The sequence below is a fragment of the Otolemur garnettii genome, unplaced genomic scaffold, assembly GCF_000181295.1.
Source record: "Otolemur garnettii isolate 467f Iridium unplaced genomic scaffold, OtoGar3 scaffold00023, whole genome shotgun sequence".
Classification (NCBI taxonomy): domain Eukaryota; kingdom Metazoa; phylum Chordata; class Mammalia; order Primates; family Galagidae; genus Otolemur; species Otolemur garnettii.
In genome coordinates, this window is record NW_003852418.1 from 22,283,832 (window position 1) to 22,298,365 (window position 14,534).

General features: G+C 53.8%; 1 protein-coding gene across 1 annotated transcript; it reads right to left on the reverse strand.

Annotated features, from left to right (window-relative positions):
- Nucleotides 1-218: 218 nt before the first annotated feature.
- On the reverse strand, nucleotides 219-14,321 carry GMEB2 (glucocorticoid modulatory element binding protein 2). Its single transcript, XM_023512035.1, has 10 exons — nucleotides 13,931-14,321; nucleotides 13,652-13,835; nucleotides 9,844-9,941; nucleotides 9,086-9,213; nucleotides 8,021-8,124; nucleotides 6,520-6,677; nucleotides 4,489-4,560; nucleotides 4,016-4,153; nucleotides 3,648-3,770; nucleotides 219-3,035 (listed from the first exon to the last, which is right to left on the reverse strand). The coding sequence occupies exons 2-10, from the start codon at nucleotides 13,780-13,782 to the stop codon at nucleotides 2,395-2,397; spliced, it is 1,593 nt and encodes a 530-aa protein (XP_023367803.1). The 5' UTR covers nucleotides 13,783-13,835; nucleotides 13,931-14,321; the 3' UTR covers nucleotides 219-2,394.
- Between the last annotated feature and the right edge of the window lie 213 nt (nucleotides 14,322-14,534).

Below are 14,534 nucleotides of genomic sequence, written 5' to 3' on the forward strand. Positions count from 1 at the left end.
CTTAGCCGGTTGAGCCACAGGCGCCGAGCCTATGCAAATGGTTTTAACTGAGATACACCTGGAGGGACCCTGCAGCCCCTAGACCACACTGTGCAAAGGCTGAGTATGTGGGTGCATGTGAGGAGCCTGGAGTAAGCTGACACTGTCCATACTGGGTGTTTTTCAAATTTGATTCAATTCTCTCCATAACCTTTTGTACAAGAGACGGACACACAAACTATGAAAAATGTTTTTATTTTAAATCAAAGTACCAAGCAGATACTTGCAAAAACAACATACAAAGCAGAACTCAAACGTGGCCCTTCCCCAGGGTGCCTTTGAGCATATGGAGTTCTTACCCTCTCTGAAAAACCAACCCAACCTACTGCTCAGAACACCAGACCAAAGGCAGCCACAAAACCCGTGTTTGGCAGGTGGCTGAGAGGCCTTCCCTTCTGGGTCCTGGTCAGACCCCAATGGGCAGGACCAAGAGGTCCCAGGAGTGCAGCCATCTGGGGAGCCCAGAGGACCTGGAGGGGCACGGGGGCCTGCCAGTGGGAACAAAGGCAGTGCCAACAACCCTGAGGATGGAGCCCCTGCCAAGAGCAGCTGCATGTGGCTTTGTGGGAGCCCTGGGAATGGCCACCCAGCCCACTAGAATGGGCAGCTGGGGGCTAATCCCAAAGCTGGTTTGAGGGTTATTCCTACAGGGCTCCGACATCAACCTTGTGGTCAGTCTCCTACAACTGAGGGGCAGGGGCAGAACAGGTCCCACCCTTGCCTTTCGATGGAAAGAAAGAACGGACCCACAACTCACTTTGAGTTCAAATTGGGAGCAGCTGTGAAGGGAGATGCACATGTAACCCTGACAAGGGGAAGCCTGTGGAAGTCCCAGCTCTCGGGACTGAGAGCCCCATGGTCATACAGCTGAGCTGGTGGGTGGGAAAAGGGTCCTGCAGATGCCCAGGGCCACACGGCCGCCCATGACAGGATTCACACTTGAGTAAAAATGAGTTTAAAAAAGGAATATGTACACAAACACATAAACCAGCTGACCAGCTGACTCGTGACAACACACAGAAATGCAATAGGAAGAAAGCAAAAAAGAGAAAAACTCAGTAGCCTGACAAGGGTGGGGCAGGACAGGCCCCATCACAGCAGTGCTAAGGGGGGCCCAGGGCACTCCATGGATGGATATTTGGACTGGGGGTTTTTATAGCTCCCTCCAGAGCAGCCAATAGGACAGCAGCTGCCTCCCACTGCAGGGAGCCCAGGAAAGGGACTTCCAGCCTGCAGGAGATAGTAGGAGCCCTGGGGTGTGCTGCCCCTGAGAGGTCGGGCTCCAGGGCTGTGGCCTGGAGGTAGGACAGCCCAGCAGGAGTGCCTGGGCTGTACTTTTCCCAGCTGGCCCCAACCAGTCTGCCCTGGGCTCTCCCCTGGACCAGGGCCACCATATATCATTCCCAGGGGGCCTCAGGACTTGAGTCAGGTGGCCCCATCAGCAGGCTGCACATGGGGCCATACACTGGCAAATCCTACACGGATGCAGGCCCCAGAGGGGCCATCTCAGGAAGGGAGACCACTTAGGACTCCATACCTGGTTGGGTGAACTCACAAACTCCGGGCCCACCCCCAGAGCTGACTTGAGAAGCCTAGGCACTCAGCATTGTTTTGGTTGAAAATGCCATAAATTTAACTCTTCCTAGAAGCCTATTAAAAACAAGTCACTTAAACATACCCACAGTATAAGTGCCATGGTGCTTGGACCACACCTAGTCTGTGCGGCCCCTCAGACACCTAAGCACCTGCTGGGTGGGAAGATGGGAGCCCACTCCGATCTGCACCCCAACCCCAGTGCATGTTCCCACACAGGCAGAACAGGGCGCCAGCTACACTAAACCTACAGAAAACTGTGGGAAGAAACCAAATCCATAGGATCCAGGGTTTCCACACTTGGGTGAGGTTCCCAAGACATGTGAGTAATGTTGCCCAGCCAGCACAAAGGCCTCACTGAACCTGGGAGTGCCCAGTGGGGCTGCGGCACCACCTGTGCCTTCAGGGTCTTGGGCGCCTGGTGCCCAGCTCTGCTCTCTCCATCCTGGCAGCACCCAGGCCCTCCTGTCCTTGTCCGCCTGGCTCCTAATCAAGGCCCAGTGTGTCAACAGCGTTAACAAGCAACAGATGGAAAAATATATTTCCCAAGAAAAAAGGGGGAGGAAGTTTGAAACTTGGAGACCGATTCCCAGGTTGCTGTCATCGTTGGGCCTCTCTCTTCTCTGCATGTTTGGTGATTCCTCTCTTTGGTTCAGCAGCCCACATGACCCGCCTGCCTGAGCCAGCCCTGTGCCACAGCGCTGTGCTCTATCTGAGGAGAGGCAGCAGCCCTGTCCGCCCCAGGGGCCTCACTTCTGCCAGCTATTTCTGCTCGTGGTCCTCTGCCATGGTGGCTACCTCGATGGTGGCCGTGTGCTCCTCGGGCCCCGGGGCAGCCCCTGCAGGCACTGTCATGATGGTGCTGCCCCCAGGTGATGCCTGGGCCACGTTCTGTAGGGTGGGGCCCAGGCCAGGCAGGGTGAGCAGCTGTAGTGGGCTGACCACCTTGAACACTGTGCTTCCGTCCTGCACGGCGGCCGTGCTCAGGACTGTCAGGCTGGATGCGTCCGGGTGAATCTCCACAGTGCTGGGGAATGTAGAGCCCGAGGAGGCCAGGACTGTGTAACCCCCAAGCAGCGGGGAGGTGGGCGAGCTGGCAGGAGGAGCCTGAGGGGAGCCCTTGCCCAGGACGGTGGAGGGCAGAGTGGACACCACTTTGCCCAGTGGCACACTGGTCAGCTGCGAGACAGGCATGCCCGGGCCCAGTGCTATCTGGGCAGACTGGGTGAGCACCTGTGAGGCCACAGCAGCTGGTCCTGATGTGGCCCGTGCCAGCCGGGGCCGCTTCACTGGGGGGGGAAGGGACACGGGCGTCAGTGTCATGAGCACGTTGCTAAGGTGCTGTGACTTGTGCTTGAGCTCCTTGGCACGACGGCGGTGCTCGTCACACTGCTGCTCCAAGGCTGTCGGGACAGAATGGAGGACAGGGAAGATAACATCACAAGGGAGAAGGAAGAGGCAGACAGCATCACTGTGGGGGGCGGGGAAGAGGCAGACAGTGTCACTGTTGGGGATGGGGACAGGGCAAACAGTATGCCACTGTGGAAGGGGGCCCCAGGGGCACATCAGGCCTGCCTGGACCCACCGCCCAGGTGACAGTGCTGTCCCACACATCTGAGAGTTTTCCCATGTTCTGACCATCCCCTGTTCTCACACATATGGAGACAGAGGCAGGTCAAGCAGCTTCTCTAAGGAGTCTGTGTCAAACTCACATGTATGCACACAGCAGGTCCCGGCCAGGGATAAGCTCAGGGAAAGTGCATAGGATGTCATGGGGGCAAGCTTGGCCTGGGGTCAGGGTGGTCCCTCCACCCTCTGTTAGTTTCCATCAGGACTACTTGGCTCCCCACAGAAATGCTGGCCCATGGAGGTGACCTGCACATCCCCATAAAGTCTCTGCATCAGTCAAGTTACCATGTCCTTGTATGACAGCTATGGGTACTCATGGACTGGCCCTCTAGGCTGAGGCTCAGAGAAACCTGCAGAAGGGGGAGCCCGTGGTATGGCTGGAGTACCTGCTAGGTCCCGGGCATACTGCTCCCGTGAGCGGTCCATCTGGCACTTATGGCTGGCCAGTACCTTCTTCACCAGGTCCAGCATGCCGAAGTTCTGCACAATGTTGTTGAGGAGCACAGCATCTAAAGGAGTAGTGTACAAACACTGTGAGGATCTAGCCCTCAGGGGCAAAAATCCCAGATGGGTAGGCTTTGCAGGATACCATGGTCAAGAGGAGCCCCACTCAACAGAGACACATGCGGGAAACCTTCCCGTGCCTAGCACTCAGCCTCAGCCTTCATTCTGGCCACTCAGAGGGCATGAGGGAGGAGGGCCAAGCCCCTACCGCTGTATCGCTGCCTGGCTTGGCTGCAAAGGAGCCCCTTACCTCGGAGCTGCAAGGGGGGGTCTTGGACTCGCCGCTGCAAGCCCTTCATGGTCTCCGTTAGCTCCTGGTGGAACTCCTGCACAACCTCATCCAGCAGGCCTGCGTCCTTCAGACCCCGCCAGAAGGCAAACGTGTCATCTGTGAGGGAAGGAGGGGGCTCTGTGGGCAGGAAGGGCCCCCGCAACATAGGGCAGCCACCGTGGGGAAGTGCAGGGGACAGCAGAGGACACCAGTCGGGGCCAGCAGCATGCTGTGCTGAGGTGGGCCCCTGTCACTCACCCATAGCACAACAACTATGTCCCACAGGTTGGCCACAGGACTCGGCCTGGGACCATCCAGGACAGTGGCCAAAGCCCACCTATCTGTGCAGGCCCCCAGCCCAGCTGACTCCTGGAGTCCATGTGGCCTGTGGCAGGCACAGAACCACAACACCCAGCCCTTCGGTCTTGAGAACCCCACGGGGAACTCCATACCTCCAATGGCCGCCGTCCAGTCGCCAGAGTCCTCACAGGTCTCTATAGTGATGGTCGCGGGAGACCCATTCACTGCAGCCAAGAGAAGGCTCATTGAGCGCAGCACCAGTGCCAGGTCCACACCCACCTCCTTTGGCCCCTTGCATGTGCACCTCTCCTGCCCACCATGCTCACACAACTGACCAGCTCGACACAGGCTGGCATAGCCAAGCATGGACTTTATTTTTTTTTTGGAGACAGAGTCTCACTTTTTTGCCCTTGGTAGAGTGAACTCTTGGGCTTAAGCAATTCTCTTGCCTCAGCCTCCCAAGTAGCCAGGCATGGACTTTTAAGGGGAGAGCAGGACAGCCACCACTCAACCTCACTGCCTGGTTCCAACAGCCCTCCACACCCTGCTCTTCCTGCTGGATTCACACCCATCCCAGGTGGGCCTCTGTGCGCAATCCTGCAGTGAGGCAGGACCTTCAGCTGAGCTGCTCCATGGCTGGACCTTGCCTCACGTCCTTATGCCATGTTCCCTGTAGCCATTGTAAATCTTTTAGCATCAGGTGGGACTTCGGGACAGATACCAAGTATCTATCTTGCTTTATCTGTTGAGCCCATTTTAGTAGCAAAAAACACAACTGCTGGCCCAGTTTACATGTGAGACTATGTGAGCCTGGCTTAAACACATCTCTAAACAGGTCCATGTTTGAGGAGAATTTCCAACCCCATGCTGCACTTCCCAGATTTGTTAAGTACGTCGGGGTGGTGAATATTACTGCATATTTGGAATCATTAGGGGCAGGAATAATGTTTTTCATGATCTGGGCTAATATATATTCCTTTATTGACTACATAATAACCAAGTCAAAGGTTCTTAGAGATTTCAGGCTGAAGAAACCAAATCATCGGAAAAGCTAAACCCTAAACCTAACTTTGCCTAAGCAGAGAAGACACCAGCTGTAGGGTTCAGGAAATCTGGTCCTGGCCTGGGAGACAGTGTTAACAGAGCTGGTCTGCTGGGCCAATCACCGAGGCTGCTGTCAGGAGGGCGGACAGACAGGAGGCTGGGCCTGAGTCCCCACAACCCACTGGGAACTCCTGACCAACCCCCACTGCCTCTTGGTTTCACACACCTCCTAGAGGGCCTCTACCCTAACCACCTCAGCAACCAGACTGTGGCTTTGGTGCAGCCAAATCACCTCCTCCCTGATGGCTACAAACCATAACTACTGACCAAGGAAGGGCTGACAGAGACCAGCCCCTCCCTATAGTACCCCAAGAGTCCTGGACATCTCAGCACTCAGCTTTGCAACCTATCATCTGCTCTGGCGAAGCATAAGGAAAAGAGCCCAGGGTGGAGGGTGAGGGATAGGTCAAGGGCTTCCTGGTCCCTGTCTGGGCTGGTGACAAGGATGTTCTTGGTCACCCAGAAACACACTCCATCCCTCACTGTGGAGGGGCAGCCTAGGACAATTGCACATAATATTAATGGCAATATGACACTGCCAGAGATCACCAATGACACAGCCAGGGAACTCAGGACTTAATTTCACTTTTACTTCCCTTTTAAGAAGAATGTATTTATGAAGCTAGAAAGAATTCCAGAGACTATAATCTTTCTACAGTTTAGAACTACAGATATCACCAAGAACAGCATCATCCAAAACCCCAAGCAGCAGGGACACTGAGCAGGATGCCCAGCACAGCAGGCTGGGGGGAGACACCACACTGACCACCGCAGTGACAAGTGGAGCAGCTCCGAATTTGGAACAGGGGTATGGGGTGGGAGGAGGAGGTGGGGGCTCCAGGGTCCTTCATGCCCTTATGTTCTTCACCACATGTGAACCATCAGGACAACAATGACTTAAGAAGACATGGACTTTGATCTCCCTGTGATGAAAAAAGCAATTCAGCCAGCCCCCTTGTGAGGCAGGAGGAGGCTAACCTCCCCCCCCCCGCCCCGACTACAGGGCCCTGGCAGGGGCAGACTCCTGAGGCCAGGCTAGGAGGGGCGGTGCTGACCAGCAGGCAGCCCCATGCACCTACCATCAGCCGCAGCTGGCGTGATGGGGATGTACTCGGCAGATGCAGGGCTGCTAAGGGCCACACGGGCCCCCGAGAGGTCAATCTTGGTGCTGCGGCAGGTGTTGGAGCAGACCTTGTCATGCTGATAGAAGTCCAGCTCCCCAGAATCCATGATCTTCCTGGGCAGGGACAGAGGACCAGGGGTGTCTGGGTCAGGCCCAGGGTCAGAGAGCCTCTCCAGCTGCTTGACACGCCCTCCCGAACATGGGGGCAGGCCCCAGCAGGGATGCCGCCCATGTGTGCCCCCCAAAGCAAGGAGAACTCTGCTCTGGGCATCAGAACCCGCAGCTGCCCAGGCCCTCAGTGGCCACAGGAAGGAGGTGAAGAGTGCCAGCCACAGGCCCTTAAGATGCTCAGCCTCACTATGGGGCTGGGCCTTTCCAGGATGTTCTGCTTCCCCAGCCCCAGTAGGCAGACCTAGAGTGGCCTAAGGACTGGGGCAGACCTAGAGTGGCCTAAGGTGGGCCCAGCCACCAGCACTGTTGTCAACCCAGTTCTGACCCAGGGAGGGAAGGGCCTTTAGTTGAAGCCCTGGCCCTTTGAAGGCAGGGATCGTAAAGGAGAGTGATATGGGTACAACCACTTTTCCCACCATCTTTCATAGGAAGGCCCCACACAACCTGACTGCCTGGAGCTGCCCCTCCTGGAGGTCCCAGGCCTCAGCCTAGTCTGCCTGGACGAACCTGCCATGACCCCAGGAAAAGGAGTCAGAGGCTCCAGCCTCACCAGGCCTTCAGGCAGTGCTGGCCTCAGGTGCCAGCTGGGCTGGCTCGAGCACAGCACTTGCACTGGGGGTCTCTACTGCTGAACCACCAGCCATACTCTAAAGAATCAAGGCTGCATAGCACACAAGGCCAAGTGCCAGGGGGAGGACAGGCCCAGCCTACAGATAGGCTCCAACTTCCACACAAAGCAGTGTCCTTGATCACAACGGCGTAGCAGAGGCCACACCCACCAGCCCTGTGGTGTCTGTACCCTCTATGCCAGTGGTTCTCAACCTTCCTAATGCCATGGCCCTTTAATACAGTTCCTGTGGGTTGTGACCCACAGGTTGAGAACCACTGCTCTAAGCACACAGACGGTGGCTGTGGCTCATGAGTCACAAAGAAAACAACTGCACACACCTGGTTTACGCCCAGAAAGTGATAAAAAGGACAAAAACAGAGACTACTATAAAAAGCCACACTAAGGGATTAAACATGACAGCTATCTGATGCACAAACACTAGACTATATCCTAACTTTCTGAAAGTAAAACAGCCACAAGGGCTCCAGGTAAAAATTGGTGGAAATTAAAATATTTGACAGAAAAACTCTAAACATCTGACAGTGTTCATGTTGGGAGGGATGTGGGGAAAGACACTGAAGAGATAGTCAACACTCACCATGTCCCAACAGACTTGGTCCAAAAATCTCAAAAGCAAAGGAGAAACAGTGGCTGCTGTGTGTCCTGTACCACCCACCTGAGCATGATGCCGTTCATGCGGATGGCCCTCTTCCAGTCCTTCAGGGTGGACTTCCCCGCTAGATGCACAAACTCCTTCGGGCTGATCACATGCTCGTCATACTGTGGAGGGAGCACAGCAGCCTGGGATCAGCTCCGAGGGGCAGGTGGGGTCACCCTTCTCTCTCGCCCAACCCCTGCAGAACGTTGGTACAAGAAGGACCCACACCCTTGGTGTAGCGGCTGCCGTGCAGAAGGGCTCTGTGGTCTCAGATGCAAGTGCTGCCCCCGACCTGAGAGAGCCCAGCAGGGTTGGCTGGGCTGAGGTCGTGTGACCCTCTGCTCCTCCAGACAGGACTCAGCAAACTGCTTCTGTGCAGTTTACTCCATAAATGACACGTACATACATGACTCCCTAACATGGCACAGGACGCTAGCACATCCCATAGATTCTATGTCACTTGAATTATAATCCATGACTATCAGTATTTTGGTGATAAACTCTCCATATGGAGGCAATGAGGGTATGTTCATCCAGCCTGGCACTGGTCAGGGCTCCTGCACTGGGCACTGCTCTTTTTCACTGGTTATAAAAGATCACAGCCTTTCTCTCTTCTCCTTCCACAACTTTAACAGATGAGTTAGACTTTCTCATGTTTCTATTTTTATTTCTGTGCTACAGGCACCAAGCCAGCTTCTATTTTTATTTCTATAGACTATACTCTAAAGGATTTCTTAGTTCTATCTTCCAGTTCACTAATTATCTCTTCAGCTACATCTGATCTGCTATACGTCCTGGCTGCTGTGTTTAATGTTAATCTTGTTTTTCTTGTTGTGTTTTTGACAAATCTACTGTTTTGCTCATGTTTTTATTTCCTGATATAAATATTATTATTTTATAGCCCATGTCTAAAATGCCAACACCTGAGCTGTTGCAGCCCATCTCTGCTGCCTGCCTCTGCACGCTCACTGGAGCTCTTGTCTGTGTGTCTAGCATTTTATGTTTTACTGTGAGCTGCTCCTTTCCTTGGAAATTACTTGAAACCTGAGAAAAGGTGAATTCTTCCAAACAGAATCCCCTTACCTGAACACACTTCACATTGATACCAGGACACACAAACTTCCTCCAGATCAAGTTGGCCCTGCTGTCCCCGCAGGTGATGGGGTACACGATCTCAGCCTCAAGGTTCTCACCCTCTTCCGCCATCTTCACTTCTCATGGGCACATTGACAGGAAAGAGCAAAGGCAGAAAGTAAGTTACAACCTCTGCAAGCACTTCCTATACATGCAGAAAATAGCTGCCAATCTGGGAACAAAAATTTAAAACCAGGAAGGCCCAAGAACAAACAATGGTGGGACGGTACAGCCCCCTGGCCAAAGAGACCAACTATAGGGCACTCATATAATTCCATTAAACTGTGGTTCAGGCTCGGCGCCTGTGGCTCAAGCGGCTAAGGCGCCAGCCACATACACCTAAGGCGGCGGGTTCAAATCCAGCCCGGGCCCGCCAAACAACAATGATGGCTGCAACCAAAAAAAAAAAATAGCCGGGCGTTGTGGCGGGCGCCTGTGGTCCCAGCTACTTGGGAGGCTGAGGCAGGAGACTTGCTTGAGCCCAGGAGTTGGAGGTTGCTGTGAGCCGTGAAGCCACAGCACTCTATCCAGGGGGACAGCTTAAGGCTCTGTCTCAAAAAAAAAAAAAAAAAGAAGAAGAAAGAAACTGAGAAGGAAACAAAACCCCTAAGCAAGAAAGCCCTGCGAAGTCTGGGGCTGACCCATTCTGCTCCTCCCAGCAGCCGCAGGCAGTGCTGCAGCTGCCCTGCAGGTACAGGACCCCCTACCTAGCACGGCTTCCTTGAGCTGTGAGGAGGCTGTGAAGGCAGCAGCGGCTGCAGCAGCTGCACTCTCTGTCTCCATGTGGTCCTCTGTCAGGTCACCCCTGGCACATGGTGAAAGGAAAGAGAAGATCAGGGTCCCTAAGCACAGTGTCTACAGCAAACAGCATCCTTTAAACACTTTTTGTTGACACTGCTCTCTATAGAACTTCTGTTACACTAATTTAGTTCAGAAATGGAGGAAATGGGCCGGGCATGGTGGCTCACTCCTATAATCCCAGGCCTCTGGGAGGCTGAGGCAGTGGATTGTTTGAGCTCAGGAGTTGGAGACCAGTCTGAGCAAGAGCAAGACCCCATCTCTACTAAAAATAGAAAACTTAGCTGAGCATTATGGCAAGAGTCTGTAGTCACAGCTACTTGGGAGGCTGAGACTGGAGAATTGCTTGAGCCCAAGAGTCCGAAGTTACTGTGAGCTGTGACACCATGGCACTCTACCCAGGGTGACAGAGTGAGGCTCTCTCTCAGAAGAAAACTACAAACATGGAGTCTGTTCTTTGTACATATAACATGAGAGCAGTGGAAATGCAAGGAGAGCTCAGAGGACATGCTCGCTAAGCCAGGACTCGGCTGGAGCAGAGCATGGTGGCACAGGCAGCAGTGAGCCCTTAGCCAGCAGCCAGGACAAGTTCATGGGTAGGGAAGCTCTGATAAGCCAGACTCTGGTCACCAGGCAAACCTCACCACAAAGACACTCCACAAAGAAGGGCCTGAGGCCACCAAGGGCTAGACATACGGTGGCACTGTGGCCTTCCCCACGATACAGCTGCCACTCACCCACCCTCTGCTCCACAGATACACTAGTGTACTGAGCACAGAGGAGTGACCCTCTCAGGACAATGCTGAGAGGCCCTCACCACCCTCAAGAGAGAACCCAGGCTTGGCGCCTGTAGGTCAAGTGGCTAAGGCACCAGCCACGTACACCAGAGCTGGTGGGTTCTAATCCAGCCTGGGCTTGCCAAACAACAATGACAACTACAACCAAAAAATAGCTAAGTATTATGGTAGGTGCCTGTAGTCCCAGCTACTTGGGAGGTCGAGGCAAGAGGATCACTTAAGCCCAGGAGTTGGAGGTTGCTGTGAACTGTGATGCCATGGCACTCTACCCAGGGGGACAGCCTGAGGCTCTGTCTCAAAAAAAAAAAAAAAAAGAGAGAATCCAAGAACTGCCATCTGCACTTTAACAAACTTCATTTGGAAAATGTCCATGTCACTCATTGCAGACCAGTGTGTGGACTGCTGCTGTGTACAAAGCGTGTGCGCCCATCATCATGCACAGCAGTGAGCAAGGGCAGCTTCCAGGCTCTCCCCAAATAGCCAACCAGGAAAGAAATCATCTGCACCCACAAAGCAATTAACTCCCTTACATTCCCCCACATTTTATGAAAACATGTAACAAGACTAAATCTCAACTTCCAAATAGTAAGGTGAGATCTCCTGTAGCAGAGGAGGAGGGAGAGTCTTGGGGCCCTGAGAAGACCAGCTTCCATGGCTGCGGGGGCCCTCTCAACAAAGGGAGAGACATACACAGCCTCTACTGTGCCTGACAGCCGACAGGGGCAATGCTTCAGCATCCTGATGACATAGCCATTACCTGGAAGATCCTGACTGCCGCAGCCCCTCCAAGACGATGGGGCCATCGCCTACCACTACTTGACTGTGGGCCAACCAACAGGCTCCTGCCAGGCCCAGGAGGCCCGAGGCTCCCAAGCTGGCTGAACAAACCCAGGCATATCCTGGAGGGTGAGGGCTTCATGCAGAGAGCCTCCAGATACCACAGACTACCCGGTGGGGCCCAGGAGCACTGACCTGAACCAGAAAATCTTAAGAAACAATATATCTGTTATTTAAGTGAAGATGTTTTCTTTTAGTTTATTATGCAGCAAACTACTACAAAAACAGAGCCAGGAGTAGGTGTACTGTCATCCACATGATGTTGCTGTGGCTGGAGAGGTGGAGGCTGGGCTGGGGCCAAGGCCAAGCAGAAGCTACAGGGGGTGGGAAGAGCCAATGTGCGGGAGCAGAGGAGATGAAAAGCCAGGAAACACTCGAGTTAGTATATGGGCCTCGTAAGGAACATGTAGGCAGAAGGCAGAAAGCACCATTGGCTTCTTGGGAGCTGGATAATCATTCTCTCAAACAAAAAAATGCATAGGGATTAACAGGGATCAGAATGTTTATATCCCCAGTTCCCAGCTGGCAAGACTCGCACATAAGAAATGGCCTTGGCTTGGCGCCTGTGGCTCAAGTGGCTAAGGCGCCAGCCATATATACCTAAGGTGGCGGGTTTGAATCCAGCCCGGGCCTGCCAAACAACAATAATGGCTGCAACCAAAAAATAGCCAGGCGTTGTGGCGGGTGCCTCTGGTCCCAGCTACTTGGGAGGCTGAGGCAGGAGACTCTCTTGAGCCCAGGAGTTGGAGGTTGCTGTGAGCAGTGAAGCCATGGCACTCTACCCAGGGGCTGGGCTTGAGGCTCTGTCTCAAAAAAAAAAAAAAAGAAAAAAGAAATGGCCTCAGGGTGTAAGACTTTCTCCCAGCCTTGCAGAGTTCTAAGGCCATATCCAGCAAAGGGCCCACCTCAAAGGCCGGCATGGTGACTTTTCAAAAGGACCCACCAGCTGCCTGCCTGGTCTTGCTGTCATCATGGGAGGCGGGGAGGGAGTCTGGGGTTTTAGTTCAGGGGTCTTTAAATCAGGAGGCATCACCTCCAAACACCTCAACTCACCCAGACCCAGTGGAGCCTGTGAGGCCATGGCCTTGGGCCAGATGCCACCCCTGGATGAGACCCACAGGGTTCAGGAAGAGGTAAGATGTAGACAAGTGACCAGGCCAGAAGACAGACTGCAGCCAACACAGAAACCACTATGATATTTTGTAACTTCCTGCCAAGGGGCAGTCTTAGTTCCATCCCTAAACCTGTACTTGGTCATGGGTCTACAGGACAAGTGAGAAGATAGACACATTCTTCTACAGATGCTGACAATGTCAGGTGAAGATGTCCAGGCACTAGGAGGCAGAGGAGACCTGGATGACGGAGGTGACATATTGCAGCCAAGGCCACCTGGTGCCCCTTCCCACAGGGAGAAAGTCAAAAGCTTCCCCTCAATGACATCTGAGGCCAGCCTGAGGACTCCACAGTGATGCCAAAGACAGAAGGTTGGGAAAGCCAACCTAGCCTGAGGGCCCAGCCGCTACAGGGCAAATAAGGACTCGGGGGACCTTCACCCAGAAAGTTGCCCAGCACCCCAGTGGGGCAGGGATGCCCTTCTCGGCCAAGAGCCATACCACCACCTCCTCATAGGCCCACCTATGGCCAGAGGAAGAAAGCTGGTAGTTTGGGCAAATGTGAGCACTTTACAACTAACATTTGAAGTGCATTTCTCGTAGGAAGTTAAGGAAAAAACAGTTTCTTGAGGAACATCAAGAAAATCACTGTTTCTTCAGCTTCATTTCCGAAAACAGTTCCCAACCATCCCTGCTGTTCCACCTCAGCAAAAGAGAAAGCAGAGCGTATTTTAGAACATGAAGAGCACAGGCCATGTCTCTGCAGGAGAGGATGAAGCGTCCTCACAGCATCTACAGCTGGATTCCAGCCAGTGCAACATTTCTGTTACTCGTCACGCTCTCTACTTACAGACACTGAGTCAAGTTTTAGAATGACCACAAGTAGAGAAAACCCTGGGCTCACCCGCCACACCAGGGTCAAACCAGCCTAAGCCCTGCACAACCCCAGTGGCACTGAGGCCAGTCCTTACCCATGAGGAGCCAAGTTGGTTGTCACCAGCACCGTCTTCACCCCCTCCACACCACTGCCATCCACTGCAGTGTCCGGGGTTGTCACAACCACCACCTCTTCCATGTGGACGCTCACATCTGGGGTGGCCATGGCGCAGCTGAGGAGGCCTGGTACCAGCAGTGTCAGTCCCCAGGGCCTTGGGCCTGGATGAAATAAGGCAGGCACAGGGTTACATCCGCCCACAGCCCCCTAGTATTCCCAGAGACCCACCTTGGAGCCCAGCTTGAAACTTTCTGACCAGAAGACACAGCAACAGGAGGGCCACTCCAGGCTCAGCTCTCAGGTGGCGTCAATTCCACCTTCCCAACCTTCCCAAGCTTCCCACCCAAGAGGTAGAGCTGCTGCTCCAGGAGGCCTGGAGGCTGCAAGGCAGCACCACAGCACCAGCAGGAGGAAAGGGATTAGCCTTTCCACACAACTCCTCGGAGGGTGAGTAAAAGAAGTGCTTTGGGTGATAACTATGATGATGTGACAGAGGCTCATGGACTATAAAGACAGACCACTCCCCGGGGAGATGGGTGCAGAGGGAGAGTATCTTGGGACTGTGCAAACTTTCAGCTCAGTTTTGCTGTGAGCACCACAGCTTGTCTAAAAATTAAAATCTATCAATTTTTTAAAAATTAGGTATGTGTATTACAATGGACCAAGCAGGGAATATAATGGGGAATGAAAATACAAGCTACAGGCTCAGCGCCTATAGCTCAACCGGCTAAGGCGCCAGCCACGTACACCTAAGGTGGCGGGTTCGAATCCTCAGCCCGGACCCGCCAAACAACAATGACGGCTGCAACCAAAAAATAGCCAGGCGTTGTGGCGGGCGCCTGTGGTCCCAGCTACTTGGG